Below are 23,445 nucleotides of genomic sequence, written 5' to 3'. Positions count from 1 at the left end.
CATTTTTGCAGCACGGTGTCCCCATCTCTGCACTAGGGCATAGGGATCCACATTCAGACTACAGGAAGAGCTCACCCTGCTGGCATTGCCAACATCTCTACCAAAAACAACACAAGCTTTCCCTGGTTGTTCTCCCATTCAGATACTGGTCGGGTCTGAACATGCTTAGCTTCATGTGGATTGTGATGTTCATTACTAAACAGAAAACTCTGTTTCATTGATGACAAACACTAATAAAAATACAAAGACTTTCATTTTTTCTACTCTCCCTTTTCTTGGATGGCCAGGAAACCATATCAGAAGAATTCTGGGACAAAATGAAATGCTTCTGTACAGGTTTTATTTCTCTTTCTCTCTCTGTATACAACTAGTGTGAGTGGCTCTGACAATGGTTCTTTCATGGCACTCAGTGCAAACAGAGGGCATTCTGCCATATTAGAAAAAGTATAGCATACCACTATCAAACCATCAGCTTATTTCTGTGCATATTTTGTAGGTCTTACAAATGCCCTGTACAAACATGGTACTTCTCATTATTTCGATCAAATGTAACTGAATATGAAAAGAAAATAAAGGAAAAAAATAGGACAAGGGCTATTAAGCTTTAAACCTCGCTTGCCAACTAAAATAAAACTCCATATTTCTTCTGCAAGGATCTTTCCTTATCTATCATGTGTAGCTCCATATTTGAGAAATTAATCTACACTTAACATAAAATACTATAAAATACATTCAAACTAAAATAAATGACAAATCCAGAACATATTAATTTAATAGAATATAATAATAAATTTTCATTTCATGTCAATTTATTTTTAAGTTTAAACATAAATATTGATTATGAGTACAGTGTCATCATTCTAGACACTCTGAGATGGGAAAACAATTTAGTTCTAACCATTATTAAGCAGAAATTATCTCAGGAAATGTTTATATACTGTCTAAAGGAAATATAATTTTTATATTAGAAATAAACAACTTTAATTACTTAAACAATTCTCATTTTATACAGAATTACTAATCAAACAATTGTGTAAAATTTAAACTACATTACTCCCCGTATGCTGAAACTGATACTTTTTACATTACATCTTTTCTTCTCCAACTACAACAGAACTTTACAATTTATAGCTCTTGTTATTATGTTCAGTATTTAAATCAATACTTTCCTTCATAAATTCAGAAGCAAGTGAAACAACAATGTTAAATACAGGTGAAAGATCAGTCACCTCTGTCTCTCTTCTAAACTGAGAAACCTCAAGATCAAGAGTTAAATTTGAACTACATCGTACTGACTGTATGCTTTCACATTAAAATAATTTACATACAGTACACATTAATATGAATAAAAATTGTGGAAATTTCCAAAAATGTTTTATGGGTGTACGAAACACTTATCAATTTCAAGTATTACCATGTCTTTCTCTATATATTTTTATTCTGTGTAATCGTACAATATAGTGTTAAATTATTCCCCAAGGTGCAGCCCAGAATTGAAAATGGCTTGCAATGTTCTGCTTTCTTCTGCTCTTTTCTGGACAAAAAATTAGAACTTCTTGAATCTCTATTATTTGGATGTTTCATCTTTTGCAAGCTTTTGTATAACAGTGGGATTTCCATTCTATTTAGCTCGTTACACTTTTTCAGCTTAAGAACAAAAAGATAAAATGTTAAGATACACAATTTAAATAAAGTGTGGAAAATGCTTACAAATATCCAGTTTTTCACATGTCAGTCTTGGCTCAATGGCCTGCAGACTTCAGCTAAATAAAATGTGGACACAAATGGCAGTTTCCCAGCTGAACTTGCTTAACTGGTCACTTAACTATGGGTAGCAGACAGTGTTTCATGCCGAATGACAGACTGACAGTTTGTCCCATGGAACCACAGCACCAGTCAATCCAAAAATCAGTCTATAACCCAAAGGGTTCCTAGAATTGCTCATGTGTACATATCATCTGTCAGATTTATGTAACAGATGCAAACAAAGGTGAAAGGAGCAAGAACCAGGGTGGAGAGGGGTTATTCAAGATGACAAGTTAGTATAGTATTGCCACTTTTCTACAACAAAGGCAGACAATGCCAAATTTTCAATGTCGTAATATTTAGGATGGTCATTTGGAAAATTATTATTATATTACCATAATTTAATAAACAAAATAAATATATTTTAACTTTAAAAATATGTATTTACAAAGATTTTAATTAACATTCATTTTCAAAGAAAGCTAGGAAAAAAACTAAGAAGGTAACAAAATTCTAAGTAAAAATGGTCAGGTTTTCATTTCAATTCTGTCATAAGCAATGCCATGTCAATCATAAACTGTCACTGTTCACTGATCTGATTAACTACTGATTTAAATGATAACTATTAAAATTGTTTCCCAACTTAATCTAAAATAAAGGTATTTTCAAGTGGTTTTATAGTGCACTACTGTAGTAAAAATGTATTAAAATAATATTTACAGTTTAGAGATATTTGCAGTATTTTTATCATGGCACCTTACTAAATAGTGAAACTATTATCTGCTGTAGCTTATTCTGTATAACATAAAATCTTTGAGTAGAATAAGAGACTCTGCTCAAAAAGCAATTTGTACTGAACTTTAGTTTTTAACATTCTGTCGAGTCATGCTTTCTCTAATGTGCTACTTCCAATTAAACTACTTGGTATCTTTTATGATACACGTATACTGTAATTTGTCATATATCCATCTACATTTGAATCATTCATGGACTAGCTTCTCACAGGCTACCTTATCTAAATCTTTTTGAAATTCAAGGCACCTTATAGTGGATTCAGAAATTACTCAGCTCCCTTCACTTTTCGCACAATTTCTTGTGTTGTAGATTTAATTTTAAAGAGATACATTTGTTATTTTTGCCCATCAATCTACACTTAGTAACCCATATTGATGAATTAAAAAATATATTCTGAAACTTCTGCAAAATGAACACTTTTGCTTATGGCGGTGCTAAAAGACGAACCATTGCCCCTGTCTGAGGTTATGTGCACTATGCAGCAAACTTTCTTCACCAAAAAATACATTTGTTGGTAAAGGTAAATGGTTCTGAATGCTTTCTGAATCCACTGTAATACTGCATATTTTTCTATACTAAAACTATTACTTTTTTTTCCTAAAACACACGCATATAATATTCCTCAATCTACCCTGGCTAAACCAATGTACACTTCTTATTTTCCTTTGCTTCTATTAATTGTCCTATTATACAAATTATGTAACAGTTGATGACTATTTTAGAATCTGCACCCGTCTTTGTGAGCAGCAAACTGTCATCGTGGAAGAAGTGTGTGTTATTAGGGATTAATAACTTGAAACTTCAAAAAAGAAGATTAATGACTACAAGCAAAGTTGTAAACCAATGGAAAATAATGCATTTATTAAAAGGTCCATTTTCACTCATGTTTTTGATGTCATTTGGTTCTTTTCTGTAGCAAACACACATTATTGGCCAAAGTATGCACAAAAGACACTTTAAACATTTTATTCTTTTTTTTCTTTATTGAGTGAAATGTATTTTACAAAGGGAATTTCAAAAATACAAAGCCAACAAAGGATTCTTAACTGAATAAAAAAAAAAGTTTATCTGTAAATTAAGTATACATGTGTCATTAACTAGAAAAATAAAAAGGTATAATTTAACAAAAAAGAAAATCAAGGAGTATTTTTACTGATGATAGCTGATATTTATATATTAAGCTGATATTTTTCATCACTAGCCACTTTATTTGTAGTTTACCCTTTTCTAAAGAGTTTATTTCCCAACTACCCAAACACTAACAACACTGAATACAATAGTGTTGCAGTTACTTCTGCACCATATGTACTCATCTGCTTATTTGCAAAATAAGGTTTCTTAAGAGGCACAGAAATAGATAAGGCAATGAATTAACTGCTCCTCTTTAGCATTTAGTACTGTTTGAAATGCTTATTACTCTGAAGCCATCATTATTGATGTTGGGATGAACAATGATGCCTCAATATTTGATGAGACACACAAAATTTTATCTCTAAGGAAAATGGATCATAACAATAGCTTTGTTGGGTAATTACTGACACATGTACATACACTGCAAAACATTTTTTCTTAACAAGTAAAAATTTCTTATTTTAAGGTAATATACAGTAATCCCTACTCGATCACGGGGGTTGCGTTCCAGACTGAACTCCCCCCCGCGATAGGTGAAAATCCGCGAAGTAGAAACCACGTTTGTATGGTTATTTTTATATATTTTAAGCCCTTATAAATTCTCCCACACTGTTAACATTATTAGAGCCCTCTATAACATGAAATAACACCCTTTAGTCAAAAGTTTAAACTGTGCTCCATAACAAGACAGAGATGGCAGTTCTTTCTCACAACTAAAAGAATGTAAACATATCTTTTCTTCAAAGGAGCGCCGTCCGCAGAAATCCGCGAACCAGCAAAAAATCCGTGATATATATTTAGATATGCTTACATTTAAAATCCGCGATGGACTGAAGCCGCGAAAGTCGAAGCGCGATATAGCGAGGGATTACTGTATCTAATATTTTGCCCCAAGAGATTAAATATCTCATGTTGCAATAATACTTGCTAGATTGTTTTGCTCAATTCAAGATATCTGGTCTTAAGCTATCTGACTTAGATATAAAGTGTAATTCCAAGACAATTTCGACTTAAAAAAAGCACAACTGTGAGAGAAAAGCCTGTTATTAACTACAGTGATGAACACAGCAGGACATATATTCTTATTTCAAGAACCAAATCTTTCTAGGTTTATCTTGTTTTAAGAAATGAGTAAGACACAACCCCGAGACTTAAATTAAACTCTTTTGATTCCAGAAAGGTTATTGATGTTATTGGTTATCTCTGAAGCACAGCTGTTTGTAGTAAACTATCTTTTGAAAGGTGCAAGGCTGTGCAAGTATTTTCCTACATTCCCACAGATAGCATACCACAAAAGTTGGCACTGTTGCAAAGACACCCATGTATACGATATACCTAACAAACTACGTAAAAGATACATATACTCTCATTTTGTCGATGACATGCTAAAATGAAAAAATAATATAATACTATACTGTAAAGATTTTTTCTACTTTCTATTCTTTGACAACCTTAACTAGAGATATGCATCAGTTTCAGCAAAGGTGATTTCAGGATTTTTTTTTTTTTTTTGAGATTTAACTGTGGTCCAAAGTACAAAAACAAGGAGACGGGTGTGAACTAATACATTAACAATGTATTGTTGTTTCCTGCAACAAATTTTATCTCTGATCTCTCTAATACATCAGCAGCACAAAGTTAAGTCAACGCTGAAACTCATGTACAGCTTCTAACGGTGTGTTACTGGGCACTCAGGGAAAGACATGTTTCTCTCTTTTCTCTGAAAAGAAAAGACCCTCACATATTTTGCCAGGCACTGGCAGCATTATTATAGACACATATCAGTTGATTTTTTTAAACTCTCACACTTAAAACAATTTAGTAATATTTTATTTTTGAATTCTAAATGATACAGAAAAGTAGAAATGAATACCACAGGGTCTGTTTTTTTCCTAGGCCAAATGCTACTGGGTTAGGCTCTAGCCCTGTGACCCAGAACTAAATTAAGTGGGTTCAATCTATGAATGAATAAAACTGTTGCTTTCATTTCAAACAAAACTGAATTTTGAAATCCTTATTCTGAGTACTCTGTATTCAATGATGATAAATGTATCAAGATGTACTATTTTAAACCAATCTTCACCAGATTGCCAGTATAACATTGTTTGACCTGTACTCTCTGAACTGTGCAGCACAGCACAAACAATACTATCACTAATTTGTACTAGTAAGTCATTTTAATGCATGTCTTACATAGATGCAATCTGTAGCAAGTTTTATATTAAAGCATGTTCTGTTTGTTCAATATCTTCATGACCATTTCTTAAAACTACAACTTTGATCTGGGGTGCTCATGCCATTTGCATTTCAGGATGTATTTAGCTAGTGATAGGATTTGTACAACAAACAGAAAACTTACTGTGTCTTGAAGAACCTGTATATTAAAGGTTATCTTTCAAAATAACTACCAACAGTTTTCAAACTCAAAATACTCTCTGTGGATGCAATTTCTGCTTAAGATGCACCATTTTTAAGGTGCAAAAACCTTAAACGAAAAGGCTTACAACACTTCTAGGTTTATAAAGGAGAACACTATTAGTGAGCAAATACCTTTTTATAAACTGAAACATATCAGAAATGTAGTCTGTTTTTTTTGAACATCTGAAAAAGTGAAAAATGGAAAACCACTCTTACCTGGAGCATACCATAACCCTGGTCCTCAATAGTGCCTTCACTAGTGATATGCAACCGTGTAAGCAGAGTTTTAGAACTGAGGAAAAAAAGAAATGAATAAAAGTATAAATATTCAGCCTAAGGGGTCTAAGCTGTGTCCATCATTGTTAGTTTAATGGTCATTTTCTAAGTTTGTGCCACTCTGGCTAATTGCCTCCAAAATCTTTTTCTCTTCTCCAAATTTCTGGGCATTCTTTGGGATTAAATCCATTATTTTCATGTCTACCACCACATCTATCAACATGTTCCTTAGCCTACTCACCCAGGTCTTACTCCATACACATTTTCACAATGCACATCTTTATCCAATTATCCCCTGCCTTTCACTTCCTATAACCAAATCACCTTAGCCTATTTCTCCGAAGCACAACATCTATAGCCTTCACACCGAATTTTTCTTTCAACTCAGTATTCATCTTGCCCTCAATAATGATTCACCTGATCACTTTCATCTGTTATTTCCTACTTTCCTGATGGTTTTCATTCATTAGCCATGTTTCTATCCAATGCAACATACTACTCCTCACATACCTTTCAGAAACCTTTCCCTTCAATGCCAGAAAGACTGCTTTAGAAGTCAAAATGGCCTCCTCAGTCATTTCTAATGACCCTCGAATGTTTCAAGGAAAGGTAGTTATACTCACTAATCATGGCACCTGAGAATGGTAACTTGCTGCATGATGATCAGCATATGTATGTGACATTAAGGGCCGTATAAACCTATAAATTGACAGCAATAAACAGAGTAGTGAGCAGATCCTCTTTGCTTGGATAATGCCTGGATGTTCACAGAATTTTGGTCATGTATATCCTGGTAGATATTGTTTTACATTTATTTTGGTTGTAAATTAATAGTTAAAACTTTTCTAAATGCTATATTAATTCTTATGCAATTTAAACACAAAACAATAAAAATTCCAATAACTGCCACCCCGCATTCATAGCTAGCTTTCATTACATCTGTATTCTTGAACTAATTAACAGCTCGACAGACTTGTTGTGCTAGAATAATAGAAGTAAAGAAAATGTTTATATTGTTCAATTACCTTTCCCATTTTGGAAAACTGCTAAGACTTTGCCTCGTAAATGTCACAAGTCCAGTAGGTTCTGTAACACAATATATGCACATACATAAAAAACTGCGCTGTTCAAGAACATGTAATAAGTATTATAATAAGTATTTCTTCTCTAAAAATTTGATGTTACTTATTTCCTTGTACAAAAGTTATTTGTGTCACTTCTTTGAGCTTTCAATTAAGCAGTAAGACCACTCCCCGAATAGTTATCTTTTAAAATACACTACTATCAGAAAGGAAAAAATAAGTGGGGGTGGGGAGAGAGAACGGGCAATAATATAAAATAAAATGTTATTTAATCTAAATTATAATTCAAGATAATGTATTTTTAAACAGACCCCACAAATTACACATAGTTGTGTTAACAAATCTGAGTAATCATAAGAAGTTTCCAAAATTTTTTATGAATGCATCCTAACATATGATTATATTCATAAAAGTTATAATAAGAAAGATGAAAAACGGTGTGAACTCTTAACACTAGAATTACCAGAGCCTACGAAAAAACTTGTACGTCCGTCCCACCTTAAATCGCTTCTTAAAACTGTTCTCACCTCTCCGCCAGTGTCTTTTGTTAATCTAAATGTGCTGATAAAAGAAAAGCTGCAAGTAGCCGGCTATTCCATCCCCCCAACGACTTAGAACGTGCACGGACTTCTCCCAGCTCATGCCTTGATTGATTATCTGGGAGTGAAGTGGAGTTTTAGAGTGGAAATAATAGATCATTATTTTGAATACACGCATTTCACGTGTGTTCCTTTTCTACAGTAATCCGTGTAAACACATTTTTAAAACAAACGTTTTTCATATTGTAGTAGTAAATGACAAAATGTAAGAATAAACTATATAATGTATGAAGCCTGAAGTCCAAATATCAAACACTTTCACAAAAGGTACAAATATAACAGAACAAGCATGCTTTTATTCAAAAATATAACTGCAGAAAAAAGCCGCTTTAGCATGCCACATTGACACATACTTACTACAGCTGCCACAGTAGCGTAATGGTATCAGCCGCTGAATAGTATTCAAAAGGTCATGAGTTAGATCCCACACGATTCAGTTTTGAGAAGTAAACTGCTCTTATTCTTACTATTTTAGAATAAAAACATGCATTTGATTTCAGTGTGTAACAGCCGGTGTAATTTATGATACTTGTAAAGGTTAGGTTTTTTTTTTTATTCACTTTTCATTCTCTCAGTCGTGTTCAGGATCCTTCCCTACCCCAACCCCCCTTCTGAGAATGCTGTTTTCACATAAAGCGTACTTGTGACTGCATTCTCGTACCAATGCTTGCGAACTGAAATGCCTGCGTGCACTTTTCGTGCCCGTGTCGCTCAAACACAGGAACATATGTTGGTGTACAAGTATAACAAAACAAGTGCACTTTTATTCTAGACTATAAGTGAAGAAAAAATAAAACAAGTTACAGTAGGCGGTTGATACGACAGCTTGCGTGGTGCAATGCTAAGAACTGCTGATTTCCGATCCGTGCTATATAAAATCATCACATTTAAATATTAACAATTTCCACACACCCTTCCTACATTCACGACATGTGTACTTGTTGCAGTGTACACATCACTCTGTGCTATGGTTCCTATTACACGAGTATAGCGCATCTCCAAATAAATCACATTCAAGCTATAGCGCGTATCCAAATAAATCACATTTGAGTTATAGCGCGTCTTTATGTGAAACAGCATTGTCAGTTTTTTGGTATCAAAAACGCGACTGAGAGAATGGAACTGAATTAAAAAAAAAAAAGCTAACCTTTACAATTATCATGCATTTACACTGGCTCTTACAGACTGACTGAAATCAAATGTATGTTTTTATTCTAAAATAGTTCAGTACATGCAATATTATTTGAAAATGAACGGCGTCAGATCGGGTTTGAATACACGCTGACACTGTTACAGAAGGAGTCAGCTTATTCAGTGCAGCAGTTTCAACGCACAGTACATGCAATATTATTTGAAAAGAAACAGCGTCAGATCGGGCACATATTCAAACCCAATCTGACGGTGTTCGTTTTCAAATAATATTGCATTAGTGCGATGACGTTTTTACATATATTGTCTCTTTCATTCATCTTGCGGTTTGTAATCAGTGACCGCGTGTTTTTTCCCCAATCTTGCCAGTTCGCACATGTTGCTGTATGGTGGTGTTTCTTTTGTACCCCAGGACATGCAGAGGACAGAATAGTACAGAGCAGTAAGTTTAGCGCTATATGCAATCAGACAGACAGACAGGCAGAGAAGGCACTAGATATATAAATAAACAGGGAAGGCACTGTATAATAGATATATAAAAAACAGCTAAGGGGATAGATATATAGATAGGTAGGAAGGAAAGGCACTATATGATAGGCAGACAGGGAAGCTCCTATATAATAATAAAATTACTGTTATTACTATATAGATAGACAGGGAGTTCAGGCAGGCAGAACGGCGAAGGTTAAAAATAAACAAAATTTTCTCTCCAATGGGGAATCGAACTCGAATCTCTAGAAGTACAACAAGTCTACTGTGCTCTAAGTGACGAAATCTTACCAGTACACCACTAAGCTGTTGTAAAACTCTTGAACCTTTTATGAAAGTGTTTAATTGCTCTTTGGCTGTCAGGCTTCACACATTTTATAGTTTATGTCTACATTTTGTAACATTTATTACTAAAATATGAAAATTTTCTGTTTTAACATTGTGTTTACGCAGATCACTGTAGAAACGGAACACACACATGAAATGCGTATGTTCCAAATAACAATCTATTATTTCCACTCTAAAACTCCACTTCACTCCCAGATAATCGAGGCATGAGCTCGGAGAAGTTTGTGCACGTTCTGAGTCGGTGGGGGGATGGAATAGCCGGATGCTTGCAGTTTGTTTTTATCGGCACATTTACAGGACAAAAGAGGTTGGCGGAGAGGTGAGAACGGTTTTAAGAAGCGATTTAAGGTGGGACAGATCTACGAGTTTTTTCGTAGGCTCTGGTAATTCTAGTGTTAAATTTAGCAACTGTGTATATTCAAGAACTGGTGTTGCAAGGTTCAGCATTGTTGAAAATAGGAGGCCTTTGAATTAAAAAGAAACTATTTCATCTTGATGACATAAAAAGTAATACATCCAGATCCAAACTGCAACAACAAGTGTCCATGTGTGCAATTGTAGACTGGTGCTTTCCTAGCACCCTACATCTGTATGCACCAATACTGATACACTTTCTCTCCCCACAGAGCAAAACTGTGTCATGGCATCATTGGTCTCTGCTCAGTAATTCATTCTCTGGTGTTTCAAAGCTTGGGACTTCTCACTGGTCACATGCTTGGCGTCTTCAGATTACAAAGAAGCAATCTTATCTCAAAGAGCAAAAAAAGAAGAGCAATCACCCCTACTATGCTGAAGAGACAGCTTCTAAAATGTAACACTATAGGTATGTGTGTCCAGCATCTTTATCAGCCCACATGCCTGTATATACCTGGATTATTATACCAGCAGGAGCCTCCTTTAACAGCAGTAGATTCAACCAAGGTCAGAACTGTGCAGCACTCACACAAAATTCTGACACACCTGAAAAAAATATGAGGCTGATTCTTGCCCTAGCACAAAATTTAAAATCTCTAGAGAAGTACATGATAAGAAAGCATTTGCTTTCTGAAATTATTCTAATTTGCAAGTCTTAGGATCTTATATCAACATTCCACATTATCAGTATGTGGTTATTAAGAAGTTTAAGTCACATTTTGCACTTCTTCAAATGCTTTAATGTGATCCTTAGATTAAGACACAACATTTAAGTCTACCTGTAGATTAAACCACTATTTAGTTAATCAATTTCACAAGAAGGGTGCAAAACCTTTTCTTCTTTTGAAATGGTTCTTTATTTGGCATCTACCTCTGCAAAATGAATATTTTTTGTCTATTGACTGTGTGAATTATATAGAAATCTAAAGAGAAGGTTAAAGTACATATTAAAATAGTCACAATGTTTCTTCAAACATATCAATCTGAGTAACATTAGCTAGAATCTTCAAACAAAGTTCTGAATATAGAAGTGATCTTCTTTTTGACATTCACACCGAAACAATCAGAAATTGAACTCTGCAAGAATAAACTTGCACAAGAAAAGTATAATATATCAGAAGTAGCTTTAAACATTAAATTACTGGAATATGACACTGATTTATCTACTGAAAATTAACTGAAGTGGGAAAATTTTGTTTCTTCATCAAATTCTTTGAATTAATAAAAAATATACTTGCGTATATCTTTCCTTTCTTTAACACAATTTATGGCATTTCATACTAAAAGGCAAACCAAACAGACCTTGAAAAACTCTCATATTTTTTACACATAATTTTATACTATCATGTTTAACTTTTCATTGACAATGGAATACGGAGACAGAAAAAAAAAATACAAATAATATGAAATTAATTTTATGGTTTTACTAGGTAACTAATCATTAAATACATACTCTTCTCAGTAATTCTTCTAAAATAGCAAATGAGCGTCTTCAGTTTTTCTCTCTTTTTTGTTGTTGATCCTTCAAATAATCTAAAAAAAAAGTTTCAAGAATGAAGCTAATGCAGAAAACATGTTTTACCTGTATCATCTGCACAAACACTGTTCTTTTAATTTTACATATAGAATTCACACAAAGCTTTTATATTTCAAATTATTGTTTATAATTTTTTAAATAGTGTAAACATCTGCATCAGTCACATGGTAATCTACTGCTTCCTATTATTCCCCCTTGGGATTAATAAAGTATCTATCTATCTATTCACTAAAATGAAGGAAAACCATTCTTTTTAGACTTTACACAGTCACAGGATATTACTTTTTGCCTTCACTACTTCACTTCACTCCTGTACAGTAAGCAGTTTCCTAACACAATAAAAGAAACTGCTGAAGGGTCTTTGAAGTAAAGCTGGGGTTGAGCACTACAAAAAGTATACATGTAATGTAAACTCACAAAGAGCATTTATTTCCTTGAGCAACATTAATAAAGAGAAGCTATACTAAAAAATAAATTTCAAATTGAAAGCTTTTTCTTCATTGCTTAACAATAACCAGTATAAGGATGATCCACATTTATACATACATTAATGGGTTGATCTCTTTATATTACATGGTTTTCTCCAAGGTATAAAACAGGTCTATTCATGTCATTGCTTTAATTCAAGTATATAACATAGACAAATTTTGATGCACTATATGTCCTTAAGGCAACAGAATTTGTTTATTGATGCCAGTTTCTATATGCATCTAACTTTTCAGACAGTGAAGCCGATTCTTTCTTAAGCCAGTAATGTAATTTACCCCTTTAGGCTAATTGATATTGACTTATAATAGTCATTAACACTGGCCAAATTTTCAGCACCAAAACAAACAGCATTCTTCAGAGATGGAATGGAAGAAAGGATAGGTAATGAAGAATATAGATGTTTAAAAAAAACAAAAAAAAAACTAAAGCATCAAGTATTACAAAATAGAAAATAAACTTGATATGAATATAAACAACCATCAGACAAGAAACATAAGGCATTCAGCTACAAAAATACCCAAATATTCCCAAATCACTAGTAACATTTTAAGGAGGAAAAAGCTGCATAAAGAGCAAAGGAATTATGAAAAATGAACAAACAGAAAACCTTTCAAGAAACAACCACCATCAAGCAAGTTTAGAAATGCAAGCAGTAAAAGAATATGACAGAAGAGCCCCATGCCTATAAGCTATATCTATCTGAGTACCCACAATTTTAATTGATTTGCATTTTGGAAGCCTAGTTAACAACTGATTCCAACTAAGTCGGTAACTTAGAACGTTTTTAAAGGTCTGGACTTTGCCTGTGCAAGACTGGATACACTGAGGCAGCTGTGATGAAGGTGAGCAAGTCAGTGAAGGGTGAGCAGGAAAGAGTATAAGGACAGTAACTTGAAATATTGAGGGTATGACAAACAAATCAGGTGAAGTGGTGAAACTACTGAAGACAAGTGGTAGTGTAGATATGTGCTTCATACAGGACATGAGGTGGAAAAGTAAAGTTGTAAGAATTTGAATTAAAGTGAACAAAAAAACAGTTAACTCTTAAAAGAAAAAGGATAAAAAGTAGACTCGAAGTAACGATAATGTGTCCATATAGACAAAATCAAGAACTCCTTTAGAAGAGGGCACATGGTAGTTATACAGGTGATATAATCAACCAATGAAGATTTTAAATTGAGTGTGATAAAAGAGGAAAAGAGGTCCACCTGCTTAGCTTTCTGGAAAATGTGGTTAAAGGCCTGATTTCTTATAGTAGTAGTTGTTTTGGGCTGAGCACATACAGTATGCATTTTATTCCTGGGATTGCAGAATGCCATCAGTGATGACGCTATAAGCCAAGGCTAGGCAGGCCTTGCTTGCTTCACTAAAAGCCTGAATTTATGACAACCAAGAACATATATAATGCACTGCAAGCAGATAGACTACCACAAGACAACAAGATGACACAAGGACAAATCTTCAAGGAACTTTAACTCTTCTATCACACTCTATTAGCGAAAAGCCAAATAGCAATAAATAGATAAGGTAAACAGAGTAAAGAAGGGCGGGTAGCGCTGCTGGCTCGCAGTTAGGAGACCCGGGTTCACTTCCCAGGTCCTGCCTGAATGGAGTTTGCATGTTCTCCCCATGTCTGCGTGGGTTTCCTCCGGGTACTCCGGTTTCCTCCCACAGTCCAAAGACATGCAGGTTAGGTGGATTGGCGATTCTGAATTGTTCCGTGAGTGTGGTTGTGTGTATTTCCTGCGGTGGGTTGGCGCCCTGTCCGGGATTGGTTCCTGGCTTGCGCCCTGTGTTGGCTGGGATTGGCTCCAGCAGACCCCCATGGCCCTGTGTTCGGATTCAACGGGTTGGAAAATGGATGGATGGACATGAGTAAGGTGATTTTAAAGCTACAATTGTACATTTGTATTTGAAATTCTTAATTAATATACATGATGGCTGTATCAATGGTTAATGGCAAACCAAGTTTGATGGAAGCAGCAATGTAGGAGGTTGTCTGGGAAAATTTAACAACATGGGATTTACAAGTGTGTATCAGTCACATAAGATGATGTACTATTGTAATTTATAGAAGCAATCATCTAAGCTTAAATAAAATTCAAAAAATACTACATTCTAATACCTTTAAATAAGGGAAAAAAAACAAATTACTGGCATTAGCAAATCAATTGCTTCTTTCTAATCTTGATTAGGATGGTATAATTACACAAACACTTATAAACAAATATCTCCAGTAGATTTAGTCCTTTCAACTTAACTTTTAGTACATTCAATTATGAATTACATACAAAAACAAGTGACAAATTTCGAACACTAGAAATGAGCACATACATATTATTCTCAGGGCTTTAGTAAGAAACGTTATTAAAATGCATTTAAACCTAAATTGTCAAGTTATCTTACATTCTGCAACTATAAATATGACAGCCTACTAAAAATAAAAGCCCACTTAAAACTCACTCAATGAAAGACAATTTAAAGATCTAGAGATGCATTTGCAAACAATTTTTTGTAAAAAAAAAATCAATAGCCTGCAGTATTATTAATCAAAATTAAAAATGACAGGCTAGCTAAGAAATAAATTGTATGTTATATACAATATGTTAAGATCTTTTTGTATAAATCATGAGCAGCACTATAAACAAAAAAGTCTGAAGTAAAAAAATCTACCTGTTGAAATTTATTTCTGGATAATTACAATACTCGGATTTCCTGGAACTGCGGCGTGGAAAGGTACAAAAGAAGGCATTAGCAAGAAGGCAAGAGATTTGCTCTTGTGACATTGTGATTGAGTGATTCATCTTTGCCTTAAGCAATGGTATCGGCTGGGGGAAAGAAAAAAAAAAAAGAGAGATAATTGGTTTAGCAATTTACCAAAGAAAGAAACAAAATTAAATTACCCAGAATAATTTAGAAGCACTACTGGATCCTTAAATCAGCTAGAACCATTAAAGTCAAGAACCATTTATCTGCACTGATTAACGTAAACAACCCTGATTAAGGGATTACAGATTACTAATCAATAAAAAGGAGGAAAATGAAAAAAGGGTAGAAGATTAAACAACATCAGCAAATTATTAAAACTCTTGCCCTTAATTTTAATGCTAACAATTAATACTGGTATTTACAGTGAATATGATCTAGGAAAAGGACTAATGTAAACATGGTCTAGGAACAGGACTAATTTAAAACAGATACAGGAACATGTTTCCCTAATAGTACAGCCAGGTAAAGAAATGCTGAGAATTTAACACTTTTTATTTGTTGATGACTAAAATTCACAGGATTAGATAAATAGGCCATGATTACTTAGAAAGTTACTAACACTGTACATACTAAATTATTAATTAGTTTATAACTTTGCAAATAAAAATCATATATTTAAGAATAGTGATATAGACAATAAACAGAATGACTAATCCCTCACGAAACAACCTTTTACCACCACTTAATCAAATTCCATATTAATTTTGTTTTCAAAGATTCCAGTAACTCCCAATGGTTGTATTTTTCAGAAAGTAAGACTTTAAAACAGCAGCTCAATTTTTTGTCTTATTTAAAAGAACAACAATTCTGGTAATAAGCTAAAATAACAATAATTAAGGAATTCATACTATCTATTATTTGAATAAAGGCAGTAATTCTGAGAATTACTTTGAAATAAGTTTTCATTGTTTTCTGATGCAGCTTTACTGAAGACTCCATCTATTCTGAATTTGCCCTGACCATTTTACAAAAATACTGAGCATCGTAATCCGAATTTAAACAAGGTGAATAAAACAACTATGCTCATTTGCTAATTTTAAAGAAATATGGTATAAATAATAAAGTTACAGTTGTGACATCATTTTACAAACACTGAATAATCATCAAACTGTATTAAATATGATTTATAAAGTAAAATTGATGAAAGATATGCTCAAGATAAAAAAAAAATTACAATACTAACATTTACTACAATTTTTTTTTAAAAGAATGAATAAATATTGATTCCCACTAGGGCGGCATGGTGGCACAGTGGTAGCACTGCACCCTCTCAGTTAGGAGACCTGGGTTCGCCCCATATCTGTGTGGATTTCCTCTGGATGCTCCGGTTTCCACCCACAGTCCAAAGACATGCAGGCTAGGTGCATTGGCGATCCTAAATTGACCCTAGTGTGTGCTTGGTGCATGTGTGTGTGGCGCCCTGTGTTGGCTGGGATTGGCTCCAGCAGACCCCCCGTGACCCTGTGTTAGGATATAGCGGGTTGGACAATGACTGACTGACTGACTGACTCCCACTAGAAATCTAAATAAAAATATAGTATCATGGAATAAAATTTCTACAACCAAACACTTGCTCCCTTTCTTCTATTAAAATTGTTAGAAAAGCAAATTCTTTAAATAATTTATCCTTAATCTTCATGGCATGTTACCGAACAATCTACAGAATAACCCACTGATGATACAAAAAATCCAGACAATTAAAACTATCTTCAGTTTAAAGCATTAAAGAAGAAAAAAATACTTAAAATTCCCCAGAAGTGTACAACTGTCAATTCTGTTACTGCTTGTCTGCCATCACTCATAGACACACTTCCTCTTTTCTTATTGTTTCTCTCCCTGTTGTAAATTGCTTCTGTCTTATCATTCTGAAACTTAATATTAACGTGACTGAATGGCCATAACCTATAATTAAAAAACATAACCTAACACTGATGATATACATTTCTCTGTTGAATTAGTAAAGATTTCATTAATGATTGTAGATCAAGGACAAATTACATTTACTTACCTGTGTACATAGCTTTGGTAGTCTGACAGCTAAATTCACCATGTCAGGAAGAAGCGATTCAAACAAATGGCGAACTTCAGCATTATCGAGATCCTTATAAATAACACAAAAGAGAAAACATTCAAAATGAAAAGGCACACATAAACCCACTTAATTTTGGGGCATACTATTATAATCATACTATTATAAAGAAAACAGATGAAAAGTACACTTTTAATGTGTAAGTTTAGGAGTCTCAGGGAGTTTACACATTTTCTATCAGAAATGGGCCCAATGCAGAAAGAAATCTTGGACTGTATAAATGTACTAAATAAATTTACAAAATTTTTAAATCTAATATACAAAGCAGAGTTGATGTATGTGTGTATGTATGTTTGTTTGTCCGCCATACAAATGTGCACCGGGTGTCCAATCGCCACCAAACTGGGCATGGGGCTCCTTTGTGACCAGGAGGTCATGGGGTATGTTTGGTTTGGAAAATGTTCGTCGTGAAATGCAAGGCACCTTTTCACCAACACAACATTCGGCACACGTCCCCACACTAAGGCCGGAGTTATACTTCATGCGACGCATGCTGCAGCGGACGCTCCTGCTACGCAAGCGTTGTAGTGTTCATACTTGCGCGCATACTTTACGTAAATCTAGAGGAATCCACCAGGTGGCAGTGCGAGATATTATCACTGTGAGAACATGTTCAGCTTCTGTGTGTTGTGAATTGCCTAGAACACCTATTAAATTCTGATGACACCTTACCTCAATATCTCTGAAAAGGATGTTTATTGATTAAATCCATCAATCCAGGGATGTGTCCATTCCAGCAAGCATTGGGCACGAGTCAGTCCCTTGACGAGGCCTCAGCTCATCACAAGGTGAATACAAGCACACACATACACTAGCGTCATTTTAGCGGCACCAAATCCCCATATCTGCATATCTTTAGAAGGAAACCGGAGCACAGTATGGAATACTAGCAGGAAATAACAGCAACATAACTCCCTGCGAGACAGCAGTGCTATCGCTCCACCACTGTGACACCCCCATGTGTGTAATTAACAGTATTCATTATTTAAACGAAATTATATGTAATATGTAACATACACACTTTAATGCATTTCATCATGAAAGTGATATCAAGTATAAATCTAAAGATTCTAAATGTGCAGAGAGTTGGAATATCATGCATTTAATTTGTTCTGTGTGGCGATCTATTGCTGCTTTCCGCAGCTGTCAGGTCCAAGAAGCTCGTAGCAATTAAAAACTGGGATGACGTTTACGACGGTCTACTTTAATGATAAAGTAAACTACAAGGTTAAAGTGGACATTTCGAGATTAAAGCCAAAATTTCCACTTTAATCACAAAATACACATTTTCACCGTGTCCTTTATTTTTTTCTCAGTGGTTCAAATATAACGCTATACATTATGTTGCTGTTGTTAAGTTGCAAAAATAAAAAAATAAAAAAGACGACACAAAAGATGGTATGTGAGACTTTAAAAATGTATCGTGTCATTACATTCGGGAACTACTGTATCTACATGTGACAGAAAGCCTCTATGCTGATCCTACGGGATGGATGCTTCGATGTGGTGAAGCAAAATGCCGACATACAGATGCATTCGTGGTGCTTTTATATTCAAGCGTCGCATATTCCCGATCGTAATGACACGATACATTTTAAAAGTCTCACATACCATCTTTTGAGCTGTCTATTTTTTTTTTGCATCTTCACATTGGCAACATAATGTATAGCGCTGTATTTGAGTCACTGAGAAAAAAATAAAAGACACGGTGAAAATGTGTATTTTGTGATTAAAGTGGAAATTTCAGCTTTAATCTAGAAATGTCCACTTTAACCTCGTAGTTTATTTTATTATTAAAGCAGACCATCGTAAACGTCATCCCAGTTTTTAATCACTACGAGCTTCTTGGACCTGACAGCAGGTAAAGTAAAAAAAATAAAAAAACAGACGGCTCAAAAGATGGTATGTGAGACTTTTAAAATGTATCATGTCATTACGATCGGGAAAATGCGACGCTTGAATATAAAAGCACCACAAATGCATCTGTATGTCGGCATTTTGCTTCACCACTTTGAACCATTCACTTTCAACCATTTGTTGCACTCAGCTTGTGTCCTGCACTTAAAACATATTGTGATGTGTCTGGCTGCTGCAAGCTCTGAGGATTTGAAAGAAGGATTGTGGTGAAGTTTTTTTTTTTTTTTCAAATGCACAAGGCACCTCAGTAGGAAGAGCGCTGTGACAGGGCTGAGAGATAGTGCTTTTTTGTCCAACAGGCTCAGCGGTTAAAGACTTGTGCAACTAGCCATCAGTACTTGGCTGATAATAAGAAGGCAGTGCAGATACTTAACTTTTATAGGGAGCAGCTGGCCTGGATATTTATGGTTATTAAATTTAAATAACAGTGGTTGCTACCATAATAATAATAAAGTAAAAAGAAGCACAAACTAACATTTACTACCCAGAATTGTTTACTTAAGTTTGAATATATTTAAAAATGTACTTATTTTTAATTTGATTTTTCTAATCTTAATTTCTGGTTAATTAAACAGCCCCAATCAAACACTGCCAAAACACCTGCTTTAGTGTTTCACGAACTTTGTCTGGTATGTAGGCAAGACTCATAATGAGCCAAAAATAGTGATTTATATTTATTTGTATTTTTTTTATGAATTAAATAAAGAAAAACAGTATGCAAGCCCTCCTCACTACTTTTTCTGCACAGGTGCATGAGCTCATTCTGGCTACCACTCATCTTTAGTATAATCCTTTTCGTAAGCTGTAGGGTACTACGTTACTGGTAGTAAATGTGAATGCTACACCATATGGTACAATAGCAAAATTATCTTCACTGCTGTTCATGTCTGCCCTGGTTCTGTTTGTTTTTTTTTTCAACCCCACACACACACACTTTCTACAGTGTGGCACTTTTAAAAATGTGGTGCTTCTCCAGTTACTATGTAGATCACCTATAACACAGCCTGGAGAACCCACATCTGGCCACTGCAATTATTTAATTTCATAAGGTCGGTGATCTGCACTGATTCTGCTCCATCACTACTGTCAGGCTGCTTGATGTTATACTATCTTCATGGTGAGTTATTATGGATCATTGGATGACATCTGGAGCTTCTAATCAAACACCACCAGGTTAGAATTTTGGTAATATATTAAGTAAAAAAATACTGTAATTGTAATAGAACATTACACTAATAAGTGACTGTTGACTCTGACTGGTTCACTGTACAGTACCTGACATCAGCAACCTGGTCTACAATCTGAAACACTTTGACTACCACTGACTCAAATAAACAATGTTTTCATTGTATTGTATTCATTGCTAATGTTTTGATAAAAAAAGGAAAGTGGATCTATAAATGTCTTCATTTGTAATTTGTTGTGTAATTTATTGATGAGAATAAAAAATACACTTTTAAAGTAAAATGTTATTTTGTATATTTTGTGCAATGCCCATTTGTTTATAAAATGCATACATATTTCAGTCAGCAGAGCAAAAATACATTCAATTTCTATAATTTTTAAAATGTTTTAATTTTATTACACTTTCTATTTGTTATTCTGTGTGTCATAGGATAAGGGTGTTTTATAAGTTAAAAAACTTAGGCCAATTGTTTCAAAAAAGACGGTCAATAAGAGACTGAACATTTTATTTTTTTGTGACTTGCCAAAAAGCTCCAGTTTTGCCTTATGGCTTGTCAATATGCTTTTCAGCAAAATCCACTTTGGCAATTATTATATTTTTCTCTCAACAGTGTAGTCCTCCTGTGTCTTCTTCCATTCAGCCCACTGTCACTCAAAAAGTGACAGATGATGCAATCAGACACTAAAGGCCCTTGTCCTTGGAATTCAGCTGGTAACTCTTTGAAAGTTGTCCTTATGTTTTTTTCTACTATTCTCAATACTCTTCTGCCTATTCTGGTATAAATATTTCTCTTGTGGCCACGTCCAGAGGGGGTTTGGCTACAGTCCCACAGACTTAAACATTTTAATAATATTTACAACTGTTGTCACAGGATCATTACGCCGCTTGGTGGTCTTATAGCCTTTGCCTTTAAAATGCTTGTATATGATTTTCTTTCTGGTCTCCTCTGACAACTCTCTCTTCTTTGCGTTCTCTGATCCATGTTCATCGTGGGAGACATGATGATACTAAACAGCAGAGTGACTACGTTTCTCCATTGAAATAGGCTGAAAGACTGATTGCCGATTGGAGACGTGATATTAAAGAAAACAGCTTGTTTAAAAAATTAATCTAATCCAATTTTTTATGATCTTTTCTAGGAGTACCAATAAATGTGTCTAGACCATTTTTATAGAAAAAACAATACTTTAGCTCTTTTCACACCTGCTTTTTTTCCCCACTCAATGACATATCAAGGGCATGCAGGTACACATGGGACAAGAGCTTTTCATTTAATCACAGGAAGCATACAGCACTTTTTCAATGAGCTGTAAAGGTACCAACAAATATGTCCATGTCTGTAAATAAAATTAAAAAAAAATATGGAAAAAATTTTTTTATATGAATATATTGCACAATCACATCTGTGACAAATTTGCCGTGTTTTAACTTCAATTAATTTACACCGCAAAATGGTATGTAACTTTGTAATAAGCATAGGCAGTATGTTCACAGAAAACCGTTGCACCCATCAGCAGAAACACCACAGTAAGATCTATCTTCTAGTGCTTTCAGAGCTGTGTCAACAAAATGTGTTGCTATCACAGTGTTTACAATCGCTTCAGTCTTAGCACAACTTCAGTCTTAGAACTTCACAATTAACAACTGTCTCAGAATTAGACATTGCCATTTATTTAACAAGGCAGTCATTCAGTCCATTGATCTGTAGTTATTGTTATGCTTAGTGGTGTGGAATGTAAAAACCTCCTCTGTAACAGTAACAGCATCTTCTGTTTTACCTGGCCTCACAAAATAATCAGTTATTTAGGTGACAGACATGCTCCTTAACTTCAGGTTTGCGTTTTGCGGAGCTGTTGTGCACTTCTATATCAATAGTACCGGCAGCTTTGCAGGACAAGCATTCTTGTTCCCTTGGATTTCAATAGAGATAAAAACAGGGCATTTTATTTCTGCAATTCTTCTGTGAATTTTCATTTGCAATTGGGAAATTTGGGCTCGGTTCAAGTGCCACGCACTACTGAATTGAGTGCTGCTGTAGTGCGATACTTCCTATGAATGTAAGCAGTTTTACTAATGGTTGCATTTAAGACATACTTGAACAACTGTGAGAAGTGAGGATTTACAGGGAATGGTCAAAGCAAGACAAGTGCACACAGAATGCATGTCAAATGTAGAAAGAAAACCTCAATCTGAATGAATCAGCAAATCTGGATATTTCAGTCAATTAGAAAATCACAGCAAGATGTATTTTTTAGGTCCAGGAAAGAGAGAACATATGGTTACCCTATCTAAAATTTCACAGAAATGAAAAGGAAGATACAGTTTATTTCTAGATAGCTTTATATTTCATCCATCGGCACAACAGAGAACTAAGAGAACAGAGAAGTAATGGCGACAATATAATCTGTACCTTTCCATGCAACCCTCCATAAACATAATTACAAAATGATATGAAATCAAAGTAAAATGATACCTTTGACATTTACCCATTAGTCACCTCAATTTCCATTATGTCTGCTGTGCGGATGATTCGCAAGTATGCATAAGACAAAACAAAACGTAATATACTGATCAGTCTTTGAAGCCCCTGGGTGCAAGGTTTTAGTTTATTTCCCATTACTACTGTAAGGACACCAAAGTTCTTAAAGAAAAGTTGTCAAAATTTTTCCAAAACTGCCAGGTGCAATATAATTTGTTGCTTAAATGTGTAATTTCTACTATCACACATCTACGCATAATCACACATTAAGTAGAATTATTCAGTGCCTTTCTTTATTAGTAATGGTAAGGTATGCTGTTACTACTGTATAGTACATACAAAAAAAAGGAACATTTGAGGCATAAAATATTTATGAAACAGATGTATCGCAGAATACTTGTCTACAGTGGTGATACCATTTTGTGGTTATCTCTTCTTATATTCCCTTGCATGACTTGAAAGGCACACACAATCATAGGTTTTATCTTCTAATGTCCCCTTCATTAACTTGAAAGTACAATTAACACTAGAA

General features: G+C 34.5%; 1 protein-coding gene across 2 annotated transcripts in view; it reads right to left on the bottom strand.

Annotated features, from left to right (window-relative positions):
* The window catches only part of parga (poly (ADP-ribose) glycohydrolase a), a 256,129-nt gene that overhangs the window by 144,639 nt on the left and 88,045 nt on the right, over nucleotides 1-23,445 (bottom strand). For both annotated transcript variants that reach the window (XM_039772313.1, XM_039772316.1), the window contains exons 9-13: nucleotides 17,251-17,343; nucleotides 15,147-15,301; nucleotides 11,901-11,980; nucleotides 7,392-7,452; nucleotides 6,307-6,382 (exon numbers count right to left, since the gene is read on the bottom strand). In XM_039772313.1, the coding sequence (XP_039628247.1) occupies nucleotides 6,307-6,382; nucleotides 7,392-7,452; nucleotides 11,901-11,980; nucleotides 15,147-15,301; nucleotides 17,251-17,343 (465 nt within the window). The remainder of the gene's footprint in view (nucleotides 1-6,306; nucleotides 6,383-7,391; nucleotides 7,453-11,900; nucleotides 11,981-15,146; nucleotides 15,302-17,250; nucleotides 17,344-23,445) is intronic.

This window comes from Polypterus senegalus, chromosome 1 (assembly GCF_016835505.1).
Source record: "Polypterus senegalus isolate Bchr_013 chromosome 1, ASM1683550v1, whole genome shotgun sequence".
Lineage (NCBI taxonomy): Eukaryota > Metazoa > Chordata > Cladistia > Polypteriformes > Polypteridae > Polypterus > Polypterus senegalus.
Note: the sequence above shows the minus strand (reverse complement) of the source record. Positions and strands in the feature narration are given on the sequence as shown.